Source organism: Scomber scombrus, chromosome 3 (genome assembly GCF_963691925.1).
Source record: "Scomber scombrus chromosome 3, fScoSco1.1, whole genome shotgun sequence".
In the NCBI taxonomy this organism is placed as follows: domain Eukaryota; kingdom Metazoa; phylum Chordata; class Actinopteri; order Scombriformes; family Scombridae; genus Scomber; species Scomber scombrus.
The window spans coordinates 2,778,696-2,802,079 of record NC_084972.1 but is presented as its reverse complement, the minus strand read 5'-3'; the positions used below and the strand labels follow the sequence as shown (position 1 = coordinate 2,802,079).

At 38.8% G+C, this 23,384-nt stretch overlaps 1 protein-coding gene across 2 annotated transcripts; it reads right to left on the bottom strand.

Annotated features, from left to right (window-relative positions):
* Nucleotides 1-3,841: 3,841 nt before the first annotated feature.
* LOC134003081 (helicase with zinc finger domain 2-like) lies at nucleotides 3,842-21,578 on the bottom strand. 2 transcript variants are annotated; one of them, XR_009927624.1, is made up of 20 exons: nucleotides 20,230-21,578; nucleotides 19,411-19,594; nucleotides 18,833-18,940; nucleotides 16,518-17,032; nucleotides 15,777-16,415; nucleotides 14,845-15,640; nucleotides 14,677-14,752; nucleotides 11,104-14,497; nucleotides 10,820-10,905; nucleotides 10,549-10,674; nucleotides 10,312-10,467; nucleotides 9,884-10,028; nucleotides 9,664-9,795; nucleotides 8,643-8,835; nucleotides 6,352-6,498; nucleotides 5,978-6,187; nucleotides 5,702-5,858; nucleotides 5,178-5,345; nucleotides 4,457-4,899; nucleotides 3,842-4,309 (listed from the first exon to the last, which is right to left on the bottom strand). XR_009927624.1 is itself a non-coding variant. In XM_062442207.1 (19 exons), the coding sequence occupies exons 1-19, from the start codon at nucleotides 21,576-21,578 to the stop codon at nucleotides 4,787-4,789; spliced, it is 8,694 nt and encodes a 2,897-aa protein (XP_062298191.1). In that variant the 3' UTR covers nucleotides 3,842-4,786. The 2 variants fall into 2 exon arrangements, 1 of the variants encoding a protein (XP_062298191.1); XM_062442207.1 differs by having other exon boundaries at nucleotides 3,842-4,899.
* Nucleotides 21,579-23,384: the final 1,806 nt, after the last annotated feature.

The following is a 23,384-nucleotide window of genomic DNA, read 5'->3' as shown; positions in this document are numbered from 1 at the left end:
AGCTTAGCATTAAGTTTGGAAAAGGGGAAACAACTTGTTTGACTCTGTCCAAAGCTTTAAAAAAAATGGGATTAAGGATTTATAATGAGACCCTATTTATGTATGCATTTATGTTATATTGTAAGTGTAATTGTAATTGGTTGTATTTATTTCAATATGGACCCCAGGAAGAGTTGCTGTTGCCTTGGTAACAGCTAATGGGGATCCAAATAAACAAAACTAAACACTAGTGGTTACTAAACTAAAAAGTGGAACTGAATCTTCATACCAATTTATTACACAAAAGCGGATTATTTCCAGCAGAGCATATTAAAGTTTCTACATTGAATTTTAAGGAAAATGACAGGAAATTAAGAAGGGTAGAGGGGACATTCTAATGTCAATCAAATGATGTTTCTGCTCTGTCTGTGTCATGTAAGGACAAGCTGAGGACAAACTGAGAGGATCAACATGAGGACATGAGACACAGTGTGACTGGCAGGCAGGCAGACATACTGACCTCCATACTGATAGAGGCTGTTGGGATGTGGCTGCGTGTGGAAGCAGGAGCAGAGCAGAGACAGCATGGACATCTCCTTGATCTTGTCTGTGTAGGCTGATGTAGAGAGATGAAAGAAGAAAAGTGTAAGAAACACTGATTTATAGGCCAGGGTACAACTCCAATTACCTCTGTGAGGAATCTGCTTGTGCTTATAATAAGATAAGATAAGATAAAACTGTATTGATCCGACAGTGGGGGAAATCCATTGCTACAGCAGCTCAAAAAGATAAACAAGGACGTTAAAGTGCAATTATAACATATATATACAACAATAAAATCAAAAACTAAAAATGGGGAATTAAAGTACTGTATACTACAAAGAAAACGTACTAAAACATACATACTATTTCACAAACAATATGTATGCAACAATTATGAGGAATATGAGTGTATGAAGACTGTTTTTATTACTATTATTACTATTATTTAGTTGTTTGTAGTCAATTTAATTCAGTGATATCATATACCATCAATGTCTATGAAGTCTACACTACTGGCACACTGATTGAGTGTTGTGGTTGGCTGGGTGTGCAGTGTGTCATTGCCTCTGGCTGAATTACATTCAGTCAGATTTCCCTACATGTTCCTCCATAGAGCCTGCTTATCAGCTCTGTGGATAAACCTGTGAGGCTGTAATTGTTTCTCTCTTCCTGGATAACATGTACACTTGTGTCCCTGGTCCTGTCTGAACAACAGGCATTCTGTTGAAGTAGAAACTCACACTGACTCCAGAACTCTAAAAGTTGTTACCTTTTTAGAAACAACAAAAAACTGGTTTTATTGACAATGTGTGACAAATAGAGGCATAATAAGCCCAAAACAACAAGACAAGAGAAATATTTTTATAAGACATACATTTTTATCAAAGATATTAGATTACATGTCATACTGAAATGTTAAATGTGAGCCATCATCAGTGCCAAATAGAGATAAATAGAAAACAGTTCAGCAACCAGGTAGAAAGTACTTAAAGAGAGAGAAGACATACTATCATATGAATTAATTACACATAGAGACTGACAATCATGTGTGTTGGCTGATGATGGAGAATTCTTAGAGAATAGCTCCATCCTGTCAGGGGACATTAGGGTTTGAACAAAGAAGAATTATTTGCAATTGTGTAATACATTTGAATTTAGCTTCTGTTCAATCAACTACAGCTAAGACTTTGTCAGTCAACTATAAGAAACTATGACTGGTTCAATTCTGTTTGGTTCCAAATATGATCTGTTTGAAATCTGTGTGTGTGTGTGTGTAAGAATGTATGCAAATAGGTGGCAATCAAAAGGAAGTGATTGGTCCTTATAGCACACATAGGTGACTGGCTACCTCCCTGGTGACAGCTGAGCCAAGAATTATACCCAGCCTGCATCTCTCCACTTTGGGGCTTGAACTGCTTGTTACGGACCCCCTACCATACAGGCTCGCTGAGAGGGCGTAACACATTTAAAAGGACGTTCAGACACCAGAGTTCTAAATGAAACCAAAGTTTATTTAAGTAAAACAATAGAACTCAAAGTATCAACAAAAAGAGGATGGAGATCCCAGCTGAAATAAACAAAAGAAGGGAAATCACTGGGCAAGCCACGCAGTGGGCCGTCGCACCCAGCTATTCCCTCTAACCTATCAAAAAGAAAAAGAAAAGCAATCTTATCCTAAATGAACCAAAGGAAACTGAAAACTAGACTACTGGTGATCTCCAACCCAAACTAAAAAGACAAACTAACAAAACAAAACTCCAGCACTGAAAAACATGCCAGGGAATCAGGGAAAGACTTCCCCCTAGTAGTTGTAAGCTGGGCAGTGGCTCGAGAGAGAGTGAGGCTCCCACTCAGTCCTCCTCAAATACTGCCATCTGTTGATTGGCACCACTCCTGGACAGGTGTGCCTTCCTGTAGGATAAAAACAAACAGAGAGGGCGCCAGAGGGCAATAGAGAGAGAGAGAGAGAGAGAGAAACCAGTCGGGCGCAACAGCGCCCCTATATGCCCACACGTAACACTGCTGCAACTTATTGATCATGTTTTTTACTGTTTATTTAAGTTCAGAAAGTAACGTACTTTTTACTTTTCTAGTGATTAGTTCCTTTTGTTGTGTTGGACTTGCCTATCCTGAGGATATTCCTAACTCAATATTTTACTTTGCTACCATTGTAAGTAAACTTTATAGTAATGTATTACTGTCCAGCACTCTGTCCGTGGGACTTTGCCATAACTACATGGACCACCAAAAAAAACCAAACCCTTTCTTTGGCTAATTAAAATTGATTAAACTGGCACAAAACAAATACGGCTACAACAAAATGCAGTTTAACACCAAATCACTCAGTGCAAACAGGAAGTAAAGACTCTCATATGTCATTTGACTTTGGCACTGTAATGAAGAGTAACAGGTTTGTTTTGTCAACATGTGGGTTTGATTCCTACGCTTGGTCTTCTTTCTATATCATCTTCTTTATATATCATAAACATTAGAAGTGAAATAAAAATAATAACTCAGTGGAAATCTCCCTCTCTATCTCTCTCTCTGCAGCCTCACTTTGTGTCTAGGTTGTTGACATTTAAAGTGGGATGACACGACAAGACTTGAGTACTGTAACAGCTGTTGAGATGGCAACAGCATTTTCTCAAAGGGAAGATGATCAGCTGGTTGACATGAAAAGTTGTTTGATAAAATTCTTTGAAAATTTACTGAAGCGCTGAATTATTTGTTGCTGCCGCGGTACCTTTTATTACGCTACCATTGTAGGGTGTCAAAGTCTGACACTTTCAATCCTACACATCGTGGCCTAAATGAACTTTTTATTTTGAAATTACCAGTTGGTAAAGTTCTGACTTATCAAACACAACCATAATACTGCACACCAAACAGTTAGTAAATGTAATCCTATATGAAGTCTTAATCCAAAGGAATTTTTCATGCCATAACCTTTTTTAAATCACACTTGGGACTCCTGTAATATATATATATTTGAAGAACATATATATATATATATACTCATATATAAGATACACGGTCGCCCATAAAGTTGGAATAAAGTATTTTTTACCTCTTTCCATGAAATGATTGTGAAAATGTGATTTATTCTTGATAGATAAAGTGTATATATTCTCAAAATGATATGGATCAATCTCATTGCACCTGGTCAAAGGTGATTACTGATGTGTATAAATACAAAAAATAAAAAGAGAAATGTGTCTGACAACTAAATTATTCCAACTTTATGGGCGACCGTGTATGTATGTATGTGTGTATACACTAAAACACACAATAAATTAATGATAACATATTTTTGTATCATTACACATTTATTCAAATCATTGGATGCAGAAATGACTCATCAATAAAACAATAAAAATGTACCACGATGCAAAACATTTTATAAACATTTCTGTACCCAAAGTTACTCCCTGAATATCCAATATTAAAATGTATCAATAAAAATATTATATGATAATAGAAATGTGGCACAATCCAAAAAAAGTTTTTTATAAACAATTCTGTAGCCAAAGCTACTCCCTGAATATACAACATTAAAATGTATCAATAACAATATTATACTGTAGGAAGTTTAACATAAGAAAAAGCTGCAGACTCAGCTCATTGAATGGTGAGGCAGTTAAAATCAGCTGTCCTGCAATAGAAACACATGCTGACTCATCAGTATACAGAAACAATGACTGAGGGTGATTTCATACACTACACTACATTCACTACAGTTCAACTAACACTAAAAATGAATTAAAAGATCCAAACAATACAAGCTGAACTCTTATCTTTCATCAACTGTCCACAGTTAATATCAGCACTGTGTGATTACATATTTATACTTGTAGTAAAAAAAAAAAGAAAAATACAAAATAAAGAACAGGCTTTCATTTGAAGAACATGAAGGTTACAATTTAAATTCTCCGACAAAAAAATACAGACACAGTTGAAACAGTAGTTGAAGGATTCCATATTAACATACATACTCATACATATTTTTTTTTAAAGAGAAAGGGGTGTGTAAATCAGAAAACAAGAACAACTGTGTCAAATACATACAGTTTATGATCAAATACAATATCAAAACCCCAAAATGTGCTTTAAAACTGTAAAAACAAAACAGCACAAGTTATTGTGGTATCATAGAAAAAAACATGAAATATACACATTTTATGAAATCATGCTGTTGAGTCAGTGTAAGAGTTCTGATCTATGGCTTGTAGAAATCAAGCCTCTTCACATGGATAAAGGAGATCAGCTATGTGGCACCTTGCACTGAAATCTTGTCTGCATCTGTCACTGCGTTGTGAAGCCTGTAGTGTTGCAGGAGCTTTCTCCAAGCTCCACTGCAGTTGAGCAACTCTTGGTTCCCTTTGAGAACACAGACACATTTGAGTTATCAAGCTACACAGGAACAGCAGAATACAGTATCTCTGCTTGATATAAATTTAATGTTTTATAATTACTATATTGAAAGTATTATGTATGGAGATCTGTGTTCCCCAGATCCCTCAAACATGACATGAAATAGCAAAAAATGCTAAAGTGACAGCAGAGGTCAGATATGTTGATGCATTGTTTAACCTCTTCAGGTCATTTGATCACTCAGCCTTTAGACTGGAGAATAGGTAGAACAAAAGAGATCTCACCAATGATGCACAGTCCCTCCTTGGCCCTGGTGATGCCCACATTGATCTGGTTTGGATCACCTACAAAGCCAATGTGTTTGGACAGCCAGGGTCCATTTGGTTCACTCTGAATCTCTTCACTTGGCAAAGAGCACACAGTCGATAAGATGACGTAACGCCATTCACTTCCTAGAAGACAAAATGCTTCATGTTACATGATGAACCTTCATTATATCTCTACTGTACTTTTCATTTCATTACATTTATCAGTGTCAACTACTTTACAGATTTTATATTCAAAAAGTTGAGATCTGGTCATAAAATATGACACACTACTAGTTTTAGCCACACAGCAGTGTAGGATTAGACCAAGCACCACTGGGACAAACATGAAAATACTGATGACATATTAACACATTTAGTCATTTACAAGGATCAATTCATCACAACGAGTAGTTTTACTCTGGATACTTTTCCATTGTGGTGTTGCTACTTTACTTTCAGTAAAGTCATTTGTCAGAGGAAGCAGAGAGCTACACTGTTACCTTGGCTTTTCGTGATTGTGGTAACAGTGATTTGATCCATATTCTTCTTCTTCAGCTCATCTCTAATTTCTGACACTTGGGCATTATAGGGCGCCAGGATCACAATACTCTGCTGTTCGACTTTGGCATGCACCACCAGCTTTTCAGCTATATCAATCTGCAAAAGAACCAAATCATTACAGTCACATCAATTACTCTATGCTAACTTTTATTCCTATATTTTGTGATGACAAAGGAAAAATCAACAAGGAAAAGCAAGGGTGCTTAATACTGTACCACGTTGTCTCTCTCTTCCAGGTTTGCTTTAGAGTTCTGGTTGCCCTTGGCTGTGTTCACAACCAGACTGATGGTCTTTCCTATGATGTGCCCAAAAACGATTGACATCGTTCTGTCGCCAACACGTAGGACACTGCTTGGCTGCTCCGCACCAGTTTCCAGCTTTCCCTCATAATATTCATTTGATGGGAACTCACATATGTCCTCATGCTATGAAGAAACATGGTTTATAATTGTTGATTACAATTTAAAACAAACATATAGTAATACAACATTGCAACAGTTCATGTACATACTAATAATATACAACAAGCTGTATGAGATACACACTATACACTATATGTGTATACATAGTGTATATTTCATGTTCTCACCATTCTGTACTGTTTGTCCAGCATCACTGTCCTCTTTTTATGGATTGTATAGTAGCGTTCAAACAGAGACTTAGCCATCCCCATCTTCCTCACACGCTCATTCTTCACAATAGGTTGTAACTGTTTGTGGTCACCAATCAAAACAATCTGAAAGTGATATTGTAAGACAATTGATTGAAATCAAGTGTTATCTAAATCTAATTAGCATCAATTATATTCATTAGGAATTTGAATCCTGTTTTCAGTGCCTCCCAATGAACGCATTACCAAGGACATATGGGGGATATATAGACAACACAACAATATATATCATAAAAACCAGTGTATAATTATCATGAAAAAAATGTTATCCTCTTCATCCTAACAAAACATGCAGAAGGATGCAGGATGAAATACTTCTAATGGAACTGTGCCCTGGTGATCTTTTCAACAAATGTTTTTCCTAAAAATAAAACTTACTTTAATTTTCAATAATCATGGTTATAAACATTTCCAAAATACAGTGAACTAATTATTTTGGGCCAAACTAAATAATATATATACAGAGCATCTGGAAAGTATTCACACCCCTTCACTTCCCCCACATTTTGTTATGTTACAGCCTTATTCCAAAATAGATTAAATTCCTTTTTTTCTCATCAATCTACACACAATACCCGATAATGACAAAGCAAAAAAGGTTTTTTAGAAATATTTGCAAATTTATTAAAAATGAAAAACGTTTCCACTGATCATCATTGAGATGTTTCTCCAACTTGATTGGAGTCCACCTGTAGTAAATTCAATTGAGTGGACATGATTTGGAAAGAACTTTATAAGGTTCCACTGTTGACAGTGAATGTCAGAGCAGAACTCAAGCCAAGAAGTCAAAGGAATTGTCTCTAGACCTCCGAGACAGGATTGTATCGAGGCACAGATCTGGGGAAGGGTACAAAAAATGTTTGCAGCACTGAAGGTCCCGAAGAGCACAGTGGTCTCCATCATTCGTAAATGGAAGAAGTTTGGAACCACCAGGACTCTTCCTAGAGCTGACCGCCCAGCCAAACTGAGCAATTGGGGGAGAAGGGCCTTGGTCATGGAGGTGACCAAGAACCTGATGGTCACTCTGACAGAGCTCCAGCATTCCTCTGTGGAGATGAGAGAACCTTCCAGAAGGACAACCATCTCCAAGATTATCTGGTCTGATGAAACCAAGATTGAACTCTTTGGCCTGAATGCCAAGAGTCACGTCTGGAGGAAACCTCTCATCAGCTAGCTAATACCATCCCTACAGTGAAGCATGGTGGTGGCAGCATCATGCTGTGGGGCAGGAACTGGGAGACTAGTCAGGATACATAGATAGATAGATATACTTTATTGATCCCAAGCTGGGAAATTACAGTGTAGCAGCAGCATCGAGGGAAAGATGAACGGAGCAAAGCACAGAGATCCTTGATGAAAACCTGCTCCAGAGCGCTCAGGACCTCAGATTGGGGCAAAGGTTTACCTTCCAACATGACAATAACCCTAAGCACACAGCCAAGACAACGAAGGAGTGGCTTCGGGACAAGTCTGTGAATGTCCTTGAGTGGCCCAGCCAGAGCCCAGACTTGAACCCAATTGATCATCTCTGGGAACACCTGAAAATATCTGTGTAGCGACGCTCCCCATCTAACCTGACAGAGCCTGAGAGGATCTGCAGAGAGGAATGGCATAAATACCCCAAATACAGGAGTGCCAAGCTTGTAGCTTCATACCCAAGAAGACTTGAGGCTGTAATCGCTGCCAAAGGTGCCTCAACAAAGTACTGAGTAAAGGGTGTGAATACTTACGTACATGCAATATTTCAGTTTTTTATTTTTGATACATTTGCAAACATTTCTAAAACCTTTTTTGCTTTGTCATTATGGGGTATTGTGTGTAGATTGATGAGGGGAAAAAATAATTTAATCAATTTTGGAATAAGGATGTAACATAATAAAATGTGGGGGAAGTGAAGGGGTGTGAATACTTTCCGAATGCACTGTATGTAGCTGACTTTAGTCAGTGCATTTGTACTCTATTCCTGTTAGACATTTTAGCAAAGAGTTGGCCAAATCAACAAAACATTTACATGCTGCTGAAAATATAATTTAGATAATTTCCGAATCAGGAATTTATATAAGTGTGTGTGAAAATGTTCTTTTACACTAAAATCAGTAGTTTAATGAATCAGGGCACAAAGAAAGCAACATTCTGCATCATTAGAATACAGACATAAAGTGTTGATGGAGATCAGGAGCATGATACTGATCATTAAATAAAAAGCACACCTTTTCTGGATTGTTGCAGACTAATGGAATCATGGCCTGGGGTTCAGTGGCCATTGCACATTCATCAATGAGGATCTGACGTGCAGTGACTGTCTTAGTCAAGCTTGGTGTGGAAGACTGTGTACATGTGCACAGTATGATGTCATGCTGTTTAAGTTCATATGTCCGAGCATCTCTGAGAAGGTTTTTGTATCTATGAGGAAAAACAATCCATACAGTTAGTGTTACGAATAAAATTCTTCAAAATCAAACTGACCTGGTCTTTTTGCATTTTTACTCTTTCCTATTCTTAGTTACTCCTTTTTTCTAATATTTTCAAATATTTCTTTTTAATTTTTAAAAATTATTTTTACCTTGAACAGACCATTTAAAAAGGGTTGGGGTACATTTATCTCATTGTTTGACTTTTTTTTTGTGCCATGTTTACATATCATGTATCATATCATTCATGTGTACATCTCACATTGTCACATTATAAATCCATATGCCCTAAAATAAGGAAAATCACAAGTGGCCCCTTTAAAATCCTAGCTTAGCTGAACTTCAAAAGGCACCATGTGCTGTATATTTCGAACTGTTACAATAATCTGCAGGTGGCTGTAGATCATTGACTATTGTAAACAGGGATGTATGAGGGAGAACCCAGAAATTCCTGAAAGCCATGGAAGCACAAGAGTAGGTTGTCAGATTTGCTTCTAGGTAACCTAGGCCTATGCATTTGGACTGTAAGGGAGAAGATTTGTCACTGTGGAAGAAATCCAAGAATATATACAGGAGACTCCTGACACAGTGTCAGCTCCAGGACTTGTTGCAAGGAGTGGGACACAAGCACTGGGACAGGTGTAAGAAAGGTCCTGCCGAAAAGTTAAAATTAATTAATTTTATAGGTCCCCCTTGTGCAGAACTTGGAGTAATGTTTAAATTGGCTTTGAAAATGTTTCATGAGAAAGTAAATGCATTCAGGGATACTCACCAAAATAATTAACCAATTATTTCCATGCATGAATTAATTTGAACTTACTCTTTCACCTCTTGAGCAGTCAGCTGTTCTCCTTTTTTGGTTAGGGCAAGTTGAATGCGTCTGTCAAAATCGATTATTCGACCTGAATGAGGATTTTGTTCCTCTCGCATGCGGTGATGAAGAGTGATACTCCTAAAAAACCATGTGAAATATGTCAGTGAAAATGAATAATAGAGGAAACATTTAAAAACTGTGTCATTAACTGGTGTGATTATAATACCGAAGTTCTGGTTTGGCACGTTCTTGGCGGAATGTCCTACAAGAAAACTGAAGGGTGCAGTCTGGATAAGGGTAGTCCAGCATCTCCACTTGTTGGCTGTAGACTCTGAGGGGATTCAGTCTGTCCCCAAACCTCAACAGGTACTCTGTATTATAACAGCAATAGACACACACACACACACACACACACACACACACACACACACACACACACACACACACACACACACACACACACACACACACACACACACACACACACACACACACACACACATCAGGAGCCAATCACCTATGGGTGCAATGAAGACCAATCACTTCCTTTTAATTGCCACCTACTTGCATACATTCTCACATTCGCACACACACTCACACACACACAGTAACAGAAATAAACAAAAACTTCACCAGAGGTCACCAGAGACTTGCCTGCAACAACATCAACAGACTTGTTGGATGGTCCGCAGTAGAGAATAACTTGGTTCTTGTTCTCATTCTTTGGGTCAACAAATTTCCTTGGGTTCTTAGAGTTCAGCTCAGAGAAATGGTACACTATGTAGACACCTACTACTGTCTTTCCAGTTCCTAAGGGACAAGTGAGAAAAAAATCTAAAGCCACTGCAGAAAATATGAGGCAACAAGGAGAATACCATTACTAGGTCTTACCAGGTGGTCCCTGTATAACTGTGAACGTATCATTTAGAGCTTTGTCCACAGCTTTGTTCTGACTCTGGTTAAGCTCTGGCAGTCTGTATGGTAGATGTTTCTTCACAGCATGCCACCTTGCTTTTACTGCAAAGACAAAATCAGAGGGGCTTTAAATGACTTTGCAATTCATAATTGCTTCTTGAAAGCAAAATAAAAGAGCATGTGCAATATGTTGGCTGTGTTTTATATTTAGTTAAATTCTAGGCAACTATTTGCCTACTAATGGTACCTTCTTTTGGAATGTGTTTCCCAAGTGCTATGCTCTTGACAAGATGACATGCAGATGGAATGTTGACCACAGCATTTTCTTTCCGTCTGCAAAAAAAATCATGAAACTATAATTCAGCTGTTTAATCCAAAGATTAAAAAATACATTTCCTATCAACATGTAAACTGACATTAAAAAGAAAAAAGTGAAATGAAAAGTACTGTGAGGACTTCCCGAAAATGATTTAATCAAATCAAACTATAAGTAGCATTGATTAGGTATAGGTGAGCTACACTGGAACTTACATGTCAGGCAGGAGCTTTGGGATTATTTCAACTGTGAAACGTGTGTTTTTCTGAAACACACAGTCAGGACTGTTCTCTATTGCCATTGGCAGGTGAAGAACATAGAACTTCACTGTACTTCCATCATTTGAAGAGTTTTTACGTTCTTCTACTGTGTAGGTGACAGCATGTGCCACCCATGTGAACTCTTTTGGGTCCACTTGTGCAGAATGTTCCGGAGTTGAAGTCAACTTCAAACCTCTTTTTCGAATACACAGTAAGCACTTTGAAAGGTTGCATCCAATCGCCCATTCATTGATCCATTCCAGAGGTAAGAAAAAGCTTCCTGTTAGTGTACGTTCCTGCTCCTTTTTAAAGTTTACTCCCAGGTTCTCAATGATTATGCTGTCACTTTCACTCACTGCAGTGGCAGCAGATTCCATTTCACACAATGGTTTCCAGATCTGGACATACTCCTCAGTATCACTATAATAAATCCTTGATGGATTATCTGCACATCTGGAGAAGCATGTGATAGGGTTGTTGACATGTTCCACACAAACTTCAAACTTGGGCCTAATGTGAACCAACTGAACAACAGGCATGGGATAACCTCTTATAATTTCTGAGGTCATTTGGATCTTAAGAGTGTCCCCTGGCTCCAACTGAAGGTCAAAGTCAACATAGTGATCTTCCTCAGAGGTATGTGTGGTAGTCTCGGCTTGATGCACCTGAGAAGATTCTGGTTGACTCTTTTCTTTTTTTGGCTGCTTTGTATTAGCGTTGATTATGAGTGACTTTGCATGATCCCATTTTTCTTCAGCAATTGCATCAACAATGCCTTTCCATACTGTCAATGGAAGCTCAACACAGGGAGCACAGTTTGACAGCATTTTCATCTCCTGGTGGATTTGCACGTTGTCAGCTGCATAGATCCGCCTTTTCCACTTAAGAGTGACGCAGTGATTTTCGTCATCAAAAATTGGCTGGTCGTCCAACTGTAAATCTTTGTACATGACTGATAAACTCCTTGCAAATATGTTCGGGTTAAAAGGAAATGACACTGCAAAACTTTCTGTGTTACGATCTGCACTAACAACAAATGCTAGTTTTGTGGCACTTTGTTCTTTCATGCTAACTGCGTAGGAGATTTTCTCAGCCTTTTGTTCATACTCCTTGGAATGCTTGAGGTTGTGCTCAAATTGATTGCACAAAGTCGTAATCTCTGTTTGAGTGTACTGGACATTCCTGTCACATAGGATGGAGTGCAAAAGTCTTTGCAAGACGATGTCCATGTACCGCCGTATTGGAGAGGATGCATGTGTGTAATACCTTACGTGAAGAGAATAATGCCCAACCTCTGCCTCAGGGGAGGATTTAGAACGGATGACATAAGCTTTGCTAAAGCACTTTTTAAACTGATTAATGACTGGCTGGAGCAGAGGGTGGATGTCATCTGCTGCAATGAGATCCACCATTTGATCTATATCATCTGTTCTGGCAGCTGACTGGATATCATCCCACACTTCTGTAAGTATTTGGAAGTTTCCACATTTTGGAACTAGCTCATCATGGGTAACTTTGTGGCGAACATGTAAAGACAGTGGTATGAATTCTCCACAGTTCTGTTTGAAATCTTCAACTTTTTCGGGATCTGGTTCTGGCTGACAGCGAAGGGGTGTGCAATTACTTGTTCTGTCTGACAAAATCAATTTCTCAGATACATGTTTGTTGAATAACACACTTAGCTCTTCAATCATCAGATGGGCTTTGCGTTTCCCGGGCAATCTGTCATCATCCGGTTGAGCATAAGCCCAGTCCTGAAGTCTTCTCTTCCTTTGAACTTTTGCAAAACAATAAGCCACAGCGACACAATTTTGTACTGAATCAAATTCAGGTGTCTCTCTATATCTTTCGGAGATCATGATCTCTGCATCTTCATAAGACAACTTGCTGTTAGACTTAATCAGTGACAGCTGGAATTCAGGCTTTCCAATGACTTCATGTGTTTTCTTGTTTACTTTGAACATCAATGAAACCACCCTACGATCTTGATCTTCCAGAAGACTAAAGCATCCAGTGCTCAAGTTTTCGGGGAACATATGAATGGGTTCTTCTCTACTGTGGTAATATGTAATACCACGTTGTTTTGCATTCTCATCTAATTTACCTCCTGGACTCACAAAGCTCGCCACATCTGCAATATGAATTCCCAGCTCATATTGGTCTCCAATATTCTTGACACTGATGGCATCATCCAGGTCCTTTGATTTTTTTGGATCCACAGTGAAAGTGATTATCTCACGTATATCCATTCTGTGTGTGCTGTCTTCATCTGCCAAGGAGAAACTCTTGTCTGAGTAATATGGAGTGGGTGCAACTTTGAATTCTTTCCTCAGGACCCGTAGTCCATAAACTAAAGATCTTCCAGTGGGAAGAATATCTATCACTAATCCCAATGGATATGAACAACCTTCTTTCCAGCCAATCACTTGCACCATAAATACACTGTTCTGCTTCAGTTTTTCATCAAGGCGTTCATAAGCTGCAATTGTCCACTCTCCATCAATTTGCTCCCATATTGGAAGTAAGTTACGTTTTCTCTTGCTGATCAGTATGCGTACCCTGGGTGCAGTTTTTGTAATAGGCATCATCAATCTTTTGATAAATTTGTCATCAGAATTGTGTCTTGGTTTGCTGTAATCTACATCCTCAAGCACACACACTAGTTCACGGGCAGATTCATCTTTCTTGGTGATGCTGAACACTCTTGATCCTTGTAAAAGCACTTCATCTCCAGAGAAGGCCTTGCCCAGGTTTGCCCTTCCCTTTATGCTAATATGTCTGGTGGGGCTATTATATGGTATGACATAACCTCTATTATGTGATTCCCTGACCAACTTTCCTTGCTTGTGCATCTTTGGTTGTTTTTTACATAATTCCAAAACATCTGTATGATCATCAGTGATATTGTATGATAAACTTGACTTGTGGTGATTGAAGCCTTCCGAATAGTTTTCGTCTGAACGATATTCTGTTTCCAGCTGTTCGTATCCATCTTTAAGTTCTTGAAGAATTGAATCACTGAGAATGCTGCTCTCATCCACATGTTCAGTCTTTTGAAACCTAGCAGTTTCCATGACATCTTTTTCAAAGAAATCTCTGGTGAAATGCTCCGGTGCAACACCGCTGTTGTTGATGCAGTGTTCTATGTAGCTCTTCCAGATTCCTGAGCATTTCCCAAAGCAGCAGAGGGCAGCAGCATCTCCAATCACAACCACTTGGGACTGAGCCCTCGTCATTGCTGTGTTTAACACACGGGCATCATTGAACAGCTCCAGACCGAGCAAGTGAGATGTCCTTAGGCTGTCGCGTGTTTGCACAGCTGTCATAATGACTGCCCTGAACTGTTTGCCTGTTGACACATGAAGAGAATTTGCAATGAAAACATGTAAAATGACATAAGATATATATGAAACGTGATATAAATGCAATGTTTGAATAGAGAGACAGGTGCTCAGTTTGATTCTAGTCATCCATTATGTCTAACATGATGGCATAAACATAGAGTTATTGAAACTAAATCAAAATTACCTTGTACATTTGAAAGATTCTCCACATGGACATCTGCCAGGCTTTTTCTCTTAAGTGCTGTCCGAATTAGTCGAACCTGAGAAATAATTGAGATAAATAAACTATTAGCCTACAACTCTGACCAAACCTTGTATCATTGATGTAATTAATTAATTAGTTTTAATTTACCTGACATCCCTCTGATAGAACACATATTGAGCTTTGGTCCTTGGGTCCCCATGTTGATGGCCAGTGTTTGAGAATCTCATTTACTGCTTCAACCACTGTGGAAACCTCTTCTTTGTTATACCAAGACATAGACACAGTGTCCAAGAGACACTCTCCCCTAACATGGTGGAACTTTAGGGGAGGGCCATTGTCAGGAGGTGGAACATTTCCACTAGCTTTGATAACATCATTCTTACCAACGTAGAAATGGGTGGATACAAACTCCACAATTTCTTTGGTTGAGCGGTAGTTTTCACTGAAAATGATTCTACTTTTTTGGGCTGCATCACACTTTTGTTCTTGATAGTAGTGGAACAAGCGATTAAGGAGTGTGTGATTTGAACGCTGATGATCATCCACTGAGAAAAGTTTCGGCCCCATTTGCATGTGATCTCCTGCTAAAACAACTCTTGTGTTCGGCCCAGCCAGACCAAGGGGAATCAAGGCTTCACATTCCAGCATCTGAGAGGCTTCATCAATTAGAATGTGAGTGAAGTATCCCTCTGGGACCTTCAGGTCATGAAAATGCATTGCCATTGTTGTGGTGGTTATGACTATGTTGTGGCAATCTAGAATAGCTTTTGTTGGTGGTTGAAAATCCATCCTGTTTTTCGAAAGAAAGCAGTACTTCATAGTGATCTTATCTGTGGCAAACAAAGCACTTTTGGTGTTTGCTTTTATTCTTATCGGCTTCATCCCATCATTTATCTTGTCAATGAATGGATGGAAGTGCTCTTTGACATACAGATCTGCAGAACTGAAAGGAAAGAATAATGTAGACACAATTATAGTTGTGTTGCTATATAAACATTTACAGCTTAGAGTGGAGCATGTGCAAGATTTAAAACATTTACTTGGGGATTATATGCCTGCATTTCAATATTATGTATTACCTGTTGGTGTGGGTGCAAATTAGCACTTTGTTGTGAGGATGTTTACAAAGTTCTCTGGCTGCTGTAGCAAGGGTGAATGTTTTCCCAGTTCCAAATGGTCCATAAATGAGGAGTGGTGCCACGCTTTTTTGGATACTGGAATTCCCAGTGATATAGTCAACTGCTGACTGTTGCTTTACATTCAGCTTCTCATAGTGGATGTTATTTAAAGGAACACTGCAGTTTTTAAGGTCTGGTAGCACTCTTTTTATATCAGGAAGGAGGTCTACAGCTTTGTGCATGGTGCAGAAGCTGTCGCGGTCAAGCTGAAACTGCACTTCCATTTGATATGATTCATTTCTTTTGAGCATAAGATCCGAGCAACATTTGTTAGACAGTTGCAAATACATTTCATGTTCACTTCTTGTGTCTTGCAGGATGTTGGCCTCATAGACCTTGGAGTTTCGACCACTTGAACATAAAGTTGCTATCAGGCCAGACTTGATGCTTCGGTTCAGTACCTGTCCCTCAGGGGTGTCCGGTGTGAGATTACAGGGAGTTGAGACAGAACAGAACAGTTCTCCTGGAGGAGCAATCATCATGCCAAACTCTGGACTGTTCAACACATCCAGTGTTTTAATTTCTCCACCAGCATTTAGCCTAAAGTTAGTAAGAAAAAAAGCTTTGTCATTGATTTGCAAATATGTGCTAATTCCAAACATCATAAAAGGAACAGGACACAGATACAGATCAGCATATTACCTTGAAACAACATGGTCCTCTGCTTGTTCCTCTTCGTACAGGAAGTGGTGCATGCTTTCTTTGTAGTTCTCATGATTCAGAGGTGTTTGGCTGTTATAGGAAGACTTAAATAGAAAGTTAATCTGAGGAGGCTTGTACTCCTTTAACAGCTCCTCCTGTTCTTCTTTCCTGGAGGAGCACGGTATGATAACCCTGTTCCCTCGATGCCAACGTTCAACACTTTGAAAGGCAGCTCCATGGGTCATATTTGGTTGTTCAATGTCATCCAATGATGGCTGGCCCACTCTTACTCTGAGTTTTCTCAAGAGCACTGGTCTCATGTCAAAATCTAGCACTAACCACTGTTCATACAGACCTGGGTTGGTGCATGTGAAAGACACAGTGATGTCATAGGTCATGTCATCACTGAGGAAGTGTTCACCCGGGGAGTGAATGCAGGGCGCTAAACTGAAGGCATCAAGTGTAAATGATGCTCCTGGTTCTTGCTTCAGCAGCGCCACATGCACAAGCTGTCTCTGTACAAACACAAAAGTAGTAATTACTACATTACAGAAGAAATTACTCGAGGACATAAAATTACTTGAAGATTGATTTGAAGACTGTGTGAATACCACACTGACACAGAAAAGTACCATGGCACAATAGCTAGAGTGATACTTAAAGGTAGCTTTTAACTCTTGCTGGCCAAATTCAAATCCATTTAGTATCAAGCAACAATAAGCACAGCTTGAAATCGAAGGCAATGAGGAAGTGCAGTACCACTGATGGTCACCAGAAAATCCCTGGCTCCAATAGACTTCTGTGCAAAAAGTGTCAACTTTTCTCATGAAATACTAAGTCAATACAGTATTTCAACAAAAGTCATTATAATCTCAATCACTACATTTAGGTACTCTCATAAGTGTGCTGGTAGTCATTTAGGAAATGATAGCTTGGTTAATTAGATTTTAAGACATAGTAGCTTTGATGTCTGCCGTGTGGACTCTGATTAATAGCTGTGATCAACAGTTGGCTCACATACTGCTCTCCCTGGCTCCAGGTCTTGCACTAAGTCAGAATATAGTCAGAATATTTTATACATGCTGTGTTAGTTAGCTAAGGTTAGTCCAAGTGTAGACTGCTTGGTGTTCCCAGTAAGCTAGAGTTAGCTTGGGTCCAAGGCAGTGGTGCATGTTTCCAGAACATCAAAGGCAACATACCACACTTATTTGGAAGGTCCTAGTTCCAAACAAAACGATGCATCTGCTTCAAACCTTGCGAGGCTGCTCATTTGCATATCACATGAAAATATACCTTGTCAGGCTTTGATTTATGTACTTGTGTCAGAACCACTGGTGGTAAGGACCACCATCAGCATCCTATGATCTCATGATGTTGTAATATCACAAATACAGCTGCCTCTCAAGGTAAGATGGTGATAGAACGTGACAGATAGATGGTTCATCCAATCACCTGCCAAGTATATTTTGAAAGTGTGCCTGTCTTTTTTCAGTTTCTAAGGATGACTTCTCAGATGGTTCTGTGTAACAATACAAGTTTTACGGTACGTGTATTTGTCCTGAACTGTCATGATACTAAACTTACGGTTCGGTGCATGCAGTCTTATGAAGAATACGCTTCATGACATACCCATTTAGTTAAATAATCAACTTACTACTTAATGTGTTGAACAAAATTCTAGAGTGCTAGTTCCACCCAGAACATTTTCAAAGTGCACCACTATATATATATACTATAGCATGCTCTCAGCTTCACCATGATAGCCTGGTTACCCTGTAGTGTTGCTGAATGATAAAAACATTTTTAAAAAGTTTTCTGATGTGGATAGACAGCACATTGTATGAGGTGAAAGCAGCTTTCTTTCTGTCTGACATTGTCTGGTTGGAGCGATTTATGTGTCAGCCACATACACTCCCACACAGGACAGGTTTTTTTGATTATATTGATTATATCTGCCAGTTTAACCCTCTCCAAGTGAAGAAAATCCCTCCAGATGAAACCAAGTCCTCAAATGAAGCAAACACACAACTAAACCTCCAAATGAACTTTCAGGAGGGTAAATGACAAAAAATAAAATAAACATAATGAAATAACAACAGCAAATTTCCATCTGGAAGCATGTAAAACATCAGGCATGAGTCCCAGTTTGAACTGTATCACAGAAAGAGAGGAAACGCATGTCTTCTGCGGGCTATGTGGATGCTCTAGTCTGTTAACATGGTTGACAAAATAAAAAGAGGTTCCACGATGCTCATGCGCTTCTGACACTTCCTGTGTGTCCAGGCACTTACAAAAATAAAATCTAAAAATCTTACCTCTGTTTCAACTTGAAAGTTCCATTGCAGTGTTGCCTTGATGTGTTCACACTCCAAAGTTAAATTTTTATCACAAGAGACGTAGACATCATCAACTTGTTCTGACATCTGTTGAAATATGAAATAGTGAATTAAAATACTTTAAATTGGTAGTAACTGAAGGGTAAGTTGATTGAACTGTCAATAATTATATTATTAGTAATAGTAGTGATAGTAACTAGTAGTAACTAGTAGTAACTGCCTTGTTACCTGATATAAGTTAGACAGTAGGCAGTAATAATTTTAAACAATTATTGTTATTATTTTATTTATCTATTGTGTTTTGTCTGATGTTCAAATATACTACAGGATGCATTGTCTTCTCTCTGTGTGTCATTTCAGGGCTGACAACACCTCTTTAAGTTTTCTATGACCTTAAGAAAGATGCTAGGATGTGTATGCGATGAAGACTGGATGTAAAATCTCTGAGAACATGGTGTGACCCTCATTCGACTAAGCTACCATGACATCGTGCCAAATAAACAATTTTCAACAGATTTAGAAAAAGACTAAACAAAATATTTGACCATTATACTCACAATGTACACTTCATTGCTGCTGTTTTTGTATTCTTCCAAAAGCCTGTCATTATAGCTCATATAACCTTGGGCTTCAATGTTATGTCTGATATCCTCTTCCTCTTCAGCACGCATCACCCACTCCTTCAGTTCTTCCACAGAATGAGCTTTTGGACAATTGCTGCCGTACTCACATGTTTGTGGTCTAAGATAAAATGGAAATTTCAGTACAAAACAAACATTGGAACAGTAGAAATAGTAAAAAGACACCAAAATGCTTCTCTGAAGATTTTTACTAATCTAGAAATTATACTACTATTTTTTTGCTTATTTTCTAAGGTGTTCCTAGAAGTCTCTCACCATCTTGTACTAAAATTTGACTGGGAATAACTCAGTTAATTGAGGTGATGACCATTAACACTGCACTGACAATCTAAAGAATCTATGCACTATACAACATACAAAAAACTAGTAAATTAGTATGTAGAGTGAAAGTGGGATATAACATTGTTCATTAAAGGATAAGTCTGACAATGCTTTATTCTTTTTAACAGCAAATAACACAACAAGACCAAAAACAATGATCTTATTAACAAATACTGTGTCTGATGTTATTCAAGAAGGGCATCTTAACAATAACAACAATATTGAAAACCTCCTTTGAATAGGACAAACCAGAAGAAGATGGCGATCCCCATAAAACTATATATTGTTATACTAACTATACTGTTTTTTGGGATTACACCACATAATAGCACAAACGTCCATAGCCATGGGCAAATAACATACAGTACCTACAGTACAGTAGTAATACATGTAAAGGGGAACAGAGTTGATTACCTGTCACACAGCCAAAACTCAGATCGGCGGTTGTGTGGAGGCTGCCGTCCTTTCCACTTGACGATGGTGTCATCAGAGAGTAACTGGGCATGCTCCAAAGAGGAGCAGTGCTTGAAGAAGCTCTCTGGGGAGGAAAGTTCCAGGAGGCAGACTTTGCAGTACATAGTGACCTGTCTGGACTGTTTCTGCTCCTGTTGGCTCAACTGAAGGAGATGAGGCCGGACTAAGAGCCCACTCTTTTCCGCTTTCCACACCGCCATCTCCACCTCGCTCTGGGCAGCGGCACAGTGGCCGGCCTGATGCCAGCAGGGCTTACCTTGCCTGACATGACTGCAGTACTTAAACTGAGAGTTTTGGGGAAGTGGGCGCACCTGACTGTAGATGTCCTTCCTATTATTCTCTAATAGGTGGTAAACTAAGATTGGGTTCCAGGTGTGTGCTTCATTTGCTGAGCAAGTGGCGTTCCACCTTTTGACTGTTAATCTTTGTGGATGATCATGAAAGCAGTTTTTACAGAACTCAATGAATTCCCCTGAAAACTTTTGGAGTATGCTTTCAGCTGCACTTTCTGGTGTTATCGAAATATGCTCAGATTCAGCTACATGTCTGATTAACTCATCTTTATCTATTTTTTTCCCTCTAACATAGTTCCATACAGTGGCCTCTTCTAAGCTTCTGGCAAAAGTACAGCTCTCTCCATGTTGTGTGCATCCGGTGCCGTCCACATAGGAGTCACAAGCTTTGTAAAAGACATTTTTACCAAAGTCTCCACATTTAGGCGGCTCAGAGACAGGTCTCCATTGGTGAGAGGCTTTAGCTTTGACTAAAAGCTGATTTCTACTGCACTTGTGAATAACTGACTCAACAGTGTATGTTATTTCATTTTCCTTAACAGAGCACAGATCACACACAGCCTTCAAATCTAAATCCAAAAGGTCACCAAGACGTTTAGATGTGTTACTCTGATCAGACCCTCTCTCAGACTGAGATATAAGATAGCAGAGATGGTCATGGTCTAATCCTTGATGCTTTTCAAAGTTCCACACTGCCACTTCTTCTTCACTTCTAGCAAAGGTGCATCGGTTTTGGTGCCTTGTGCAGCCAGAGCCCTCTTCAAAGAACCAACATGTCATATACTGACTAGGGTTTGGAAACTTGGGACGTCTAGACACCGGCCTCCATTTTCTGCCACCTTTGGCTCTGCAGAGCAGGAGATCATGTGAACAGTGGTGCTGGATTGATTTTAAGGAATATGTGATTTCTTTCTCCCTGACAGAGCATTGAGTACATACAAGTTTGAGGTCATATGTTGATAAAAGCAGAGCTAGTTTGGACCCCCCAGCGGACATTGTGACACATGCATAATGCTGAAGTCAGCACTTGAATGCAGGATATTCAAGTATGGCCCTGCAGATTGTAGGAATGTGGACTCAGAGGTTCAGTAGTATGTTTCCTGGTTACAGTCAAAATAGACTCAGATTAGACATAAACGAAGGAATCCCCGTATCTATGAAAAACTGAGGGACAAAATCTGAGAAACGTCTGGAATGTGTCTAAAAGAGAAAAAAACAGAGAAAGAAAATGTAATAAGAATTGTGCTTAAGAATGCTGTTTAATTCAGAAACCACAGAGTGTCATTTTGTAGACATATACGTTTATTTATTTATCTGCATAGTAGCTTGAAGATTGCAGATTATGACATTTTTATACTGCCAGGAATGACACAAAGTGTGTATTTCAAAGGCCATATGGTGAATGATAGAATACAATTTTCACAATCATACGGCATAAAGTAGGAAAGTATGATAGAAAACCAGAGGGAATTATATATGATTATATATATGATATCATTAATGATAGTAATAATTGATGTAGCTACTCTGGATGGGATAACCCTGGCCTCCAGCACCACGTAGGAGTTAAGTTTGATCAGGATATGTCCTTTAACTCCTACAAAACAAAACAAATTTTAAGGACTGCCTTTTTTAATCTACATAATAACAATTACATTCAAACACATTTCCTATCTAATATTACTAAATACAAAACTTTCTTATAATAAAAACTGTTTAAAAGAACTCCACACTGAGCTGGAATCAAGTGTTTTTGATTATGTGAATCACAGAAAAGCCCAGTAAAAACACAAATTCTAAGGTTGTTAAAGGTCATTTTATAATACGTTTGATTATATGAATGATCATAAAAGTTAATCCTTGTAATCTTAAATGTCTACGGATTTTTTTTTTAAACTGAAACGGTCTGCTGCTTGGAGCTTGCATCTTAAATCCACTAGATGGAGGTATTGTACATATAAAAAAATTACAATAGCAGGTTGCTGCACAGACTCTGAGAATGAAGTCAGTGGAACCAATAACTCAAATAACCAGAGTCTGATATTAAAGCAAGGTTTTCAACTAGACAACCAAAAATACAGATTGTAAAAAGCTGCACTCAACTGCCCATCAAGTTTATTTGGCCTATCAGGACAAGTAAAGTATAAGTACTAGTACTTATACTACAATTAATCCAAATGATAAATATGATAATAGTATTATGATCATAATTATGATTGTAAAAATACTTATCAAAACTATTAATAATAATTACCGTTGAAGTGTGTGAGCAGCTCAGCAGCAGTTCCAAGACATTCAAACAGGAAGGTGTTTACAGAGGCTGGAATATCGCGGATAATTCTGGTCCAGTTAACGTGAGACTTGGCTCATCGTGCAGCATTAGGTGGACTCAGTTTTGAGGTTTCGGAGTGAAGGCAAACAGAACCCCTCTCTGCAGCGGTGCACAGCTGGAACCTCTCACCTATCACCGACCTTTATATGGAGACTCGTCCTGTGATGACTACTGGTTTAGCGCTGCTCTAACTTAAGTTTCGTTTCACATATTTTGCGTCAGCATCAGGTTAAAGTGATAGGCATGCGCTGTCCTCATACCCCTATCTCGTGGGAAAAGACTTCCTCTTTTCAACAATAGCTTCCTCGTGATGCTGCATGTTCCTGCACAGTCAAAACAATTACTACCAGTGGTAGATTCTGATAGGGTGCGACATCTTACCGGGGGTGGAACGGGGTGCACGCATCAAACAAACAAAAAGAAAAAAAGAAAAGAAAAAGAGACCGGTTTTGTTCATGTCAATGTTATAA